The sequence below is a fragment of the Hippoglossus hippoglossus genome, chromosome 5, assembly GCF_009819705.1.
Source record: "Hippoglossus hippoglossus isolate fHipHip1 chromosome 5, fHipHip1.pri, whole genome shotgun sequence".
In the NCBI taxonomy this organism is placed as follows: domain Eukaryota; kingdom Metazoa; phylum Chordata; class Actinopteri; order Pleuronectiformes; family Pleuronectidae; genus Hippoglossus; species Hippoglossus hippoglossus.
The window spans coordinates 15,912,351-15,915,788 of NC_047155.1; the positions used below are offsets into that span (position 1 = coordinate 15,912,351).

General features: G+C 43.9%; 1 protein-coding gene across 1 annotated transcript; it reads left to right on the forward strand.

Moving 5' to 3' along the window:
• Nucleotides 1-352: 352 nt before the first annotated feature.
• apof (apolipoprotein F) lies at nt 353-2,688 on the forward strand. The gene is made up of 2 exons (XM_034585050.1): nt 353-372; nt 1,098-2,688. Exon 2 carries the CDS (start codon nt 1,132-1,134, stop codon nt 2,452-2,454), a length of 1,323 nt encoding a protein of 440 aa, XP_034440941.1. The 5' UTR covers nt 353-372; nt 1,098-1,131; the 3' UTR covers nt 2,455-2,688.
• Nucleotides 2,689-3,438: the final 750 nt, after the last annotated feature.

Below are 3,438 nucleotides of genomic sequence, written 5' to 3' on the forward strand. Positions count from 1 at the left end.
GAGATTTATTTCAAGTATTTGGGTCAAAGACAAAACCTACCAACTGCAGAGAGAGTGAGTGTAAGTGTGTGTGTGTTATGGGAGGGGAGGGGGGGGGGGGGGTTGGTTGGATAGCAGGACAGGACAAACAAAACGGCTTTAGAACGCGTGGACTTTCCCCACGTGAATCAATATTCAGGCCCTGATCTCTCTGTTGAGCAACGAGGCCAAAGAGAGGAGGCTGCTGAGAGGGGGGGGGGGGGGGTCATGTGTAGAGAGGAGATTCTCATTGGAGGCAAAGAGAAAGAAGATCGTTATGCATGTTTTTTGGGTAAAGGGGGGGAAAGAGACCAAAAGCATCCTACACACCGAAGCAGGACTCTTTTCATTAAGGTGGGTGCAGGACAAATAGCTGTCAGGGGATCAAAAGATGCAGTTAAATTATGAAGTTGTGGGTGGGAGAACATTTCTATTTTTTTTTTACTTATAGTCGGTGAGGGAAAAGAGGACATGCACAGATATTTCAGCTTAATGTCAAGGCTCCATATTGGAATGGTGCACTGCTCTTTCTTTTTTTTTTATACAGGTTTTATTTGTTTGTTTGCTGCTTCTCTACTTCTATCATCAAACTACTAAAATGCTTTTTCACTCAATGGGGACGGACGATTCATTTACGAATGCTCTTTATTAAGATTGTATGATATGGAATTCTAGTACAAAGATATTTTTATTTTAAGATTGTAGATTTGAAGCAGATTGTTTCAAAATTCTTCAGTTAAACATTAGCCTATAGACGAATAAGTTACTGTGATACTGCAGAATTAACTTCGGAGTAATGGCACATAAAAACAAAAAAAGCCCCGGACTCCAAAGTCACTGTTTATTCAATACATGAAACTAAATGATACTAAATTCCTTTGTACACTATTATTATTATTATTGTTGTTGTTGTTATTATTGTTGTTGTTATTACCAGGTTTTCACTTTTGATTAAATGTTTCTTTTTGTTTATTATTGAAACCTCCACTCCTACATAAGCTGCTTTCGGACATGCACTGAACTCCTACAGTGGCTCATTTTATGATGACGTTGGTGTGTTGATTTTCTTTATATTTCAGTGTCTGGTGACGTGGCTCCAACAACAGTGGAATTATGTTCTCCAAGTCAAAGTGGCTGATTGTGATCCAGCTCCTGCTCAATGAACAGGCTCTGTGCAGAGTCCCACCGCCTCTGACTCAGAGGAACACGCTGCTTGCAGAAACTGACCTCAGTGAAGCGGTAGAGGAAACCGGCAAACAGGAGCATCGGTATCTCCTGGGATCCCATCTCCAGCTTAGTCTCTCATCTGCTGAAAAGACTGATCCTATACCAGTGGTTGTGCATAAAGAGGAGCGAGTCCAGTCTGCCAAACATATGATATCAGGTCTCAGGGCGAAGCTTCAGGGGCAGATTCAAGATCATCTGCAGGCTCAAGGGAACATCAGCTGTGAGGAGCTTATGTCTGCCAGCACCGTGAACGACCCTCTGTCCTCCATGTTCCCCCAGGAGCTGCTGGGTCTCTCTCTAGTTCCTGTGTTGGTGGTGTCAGGATGCCCCAAGGAGGCACAGGCCCTGGTGCTGAAGCTGTATGACCTGCTGGGTGTGGCAGATACAGAGGAGCTCCTGAAGGAGGTGCAAGGTCTGATAGAGAGGAGGTCGACCAAGTCAGCATCGACACCAGCTGCTGCATCTGCAATGTCGTCTTCAGAGAAGGATCAAGCAGGGCGCCGCATAGAGGCTGTGATGTTCAACATCGGGCAGCTGGCGATGGCGGGAGAGGAAACCACTGAGCAGGAGGGTCATTGTGATGATTGGACCTGGGTGAACGGAACCAAGCTGGTGGGGACAGCTGTGGAGGGAGCCACAGGCGGACTGGAGGAGGCCGTGAACAGCTGTGAGAGACTGGGCGCTCTGTGTGCAGGCGTGACCAGCAGTGGAATGCTCACACCGGGCAAATACAAGGCAGTGCTGAAGAAGAGCAGTCGTATCCTGCCATCTGACACTGCAGGGTCTGAATGTTGGATCCGTCGGTGTAGTGAAGAGGAGCATGCTTCCATCCCTGCTCCCTCTAGGCCGCGGATGAGACGCAGCCCCCAGAGAAGCTGCACTAACAAACGTGAGGAGCGCGTGTACAACGTGGTGGAGTGGATCCCTGCAGTCAGCACCCTCTACAACCTGGGCACGGCAGTGTATTATGCCTCAGTGAACTGCTCCGAAACAGCCAAGGAGAGAGCCATCCTCAGTGCGGTCGACCTGGGCACAGACGCTCTCATGGTCGCCACAGGGGGCACCGCTGGGGTGGCAGGTTACGCTCTGGGTGCAGGGGTGAAGACCGGAGTGAAAGCTGGAGTCAGGTACCTGCTCAACTCCATGAAGCAGGAGGACGACTTGCTGGTAAACCAGTTCAGCTTGGAGGAGGGCGTCACATTCCAGTAGAGTGAGGGATCAGTGACTCAGCCTGTTCAGTTTTTATTAGTTCATAAGGATCCGTGTTTGTTAGTTGACATGCTGAAGAGTAACTCAATCGGTTTACCAGATTTAATATAATCTAGATTATATGTGAAACAAGATTATACTGTATTGTATGACTGGATTATCAGCATCAAATCTTCAAAGGGGAAAAAAGCTTTTTCTGTTTGTGTGAGTGTGCACACAAACCTCACTCTGACACAAGTATTCATTATTGAAGGTAATGACAGCAACTTTCACTAAGTCTGTTGTTTTAATTAAATTACTAGTTTTAAGACTATCTAACCTACAAAAATGAAATTGGGTAAAAAGTAGACTACCTTTTGCATTACAGCAGTTGTAAACAATCTTAGTTATCTAACCCCAGAAAGTGTTAACTTTAAACCGTTGGAAATATATCTCCCTACAGTAACAATTTATCACATTAAGCAGCAACATTTAAAGATTTGGTCTCAGGAAGCTAAACCCTTAAACCCTTTGACTCTGGCCTATGACATATAGTGTCTCCATCCAGTATCTAGTCCAGGGGTATTCAACTAAAATTTAAAGAGGTCCAGTTAGAGAAAATTTCTTGAAGCAAAGGTCCGGAAGATCATAATGTCTAACTATTTAGTGTGATATATATTTAAGTAGCCTAGTAGTTGTATCAACATCTGCATGTACTAAATACCTGACTGTCAAATCAAATGAATTCAGTACGATTCAAAAACTTTGACAATATTTATTGTCACGTAACATAGAACTGAACATATATGTATGATTGCAGATATGTATAATGTTCTCTCATTAACTAAATAAAAGTAGGGCTGCATTTCAAAATAAGAGAAAATAAATAAAATGTGAAAATTGTGCATGTTCAAATAAAGGGCTTAACTTCAGAAAAATAAAATAAAGGGAGCAAAAGCTTGAATTTCCCTTTTTCTGTTTCACATCTTGACTCAAAAGTCTCAA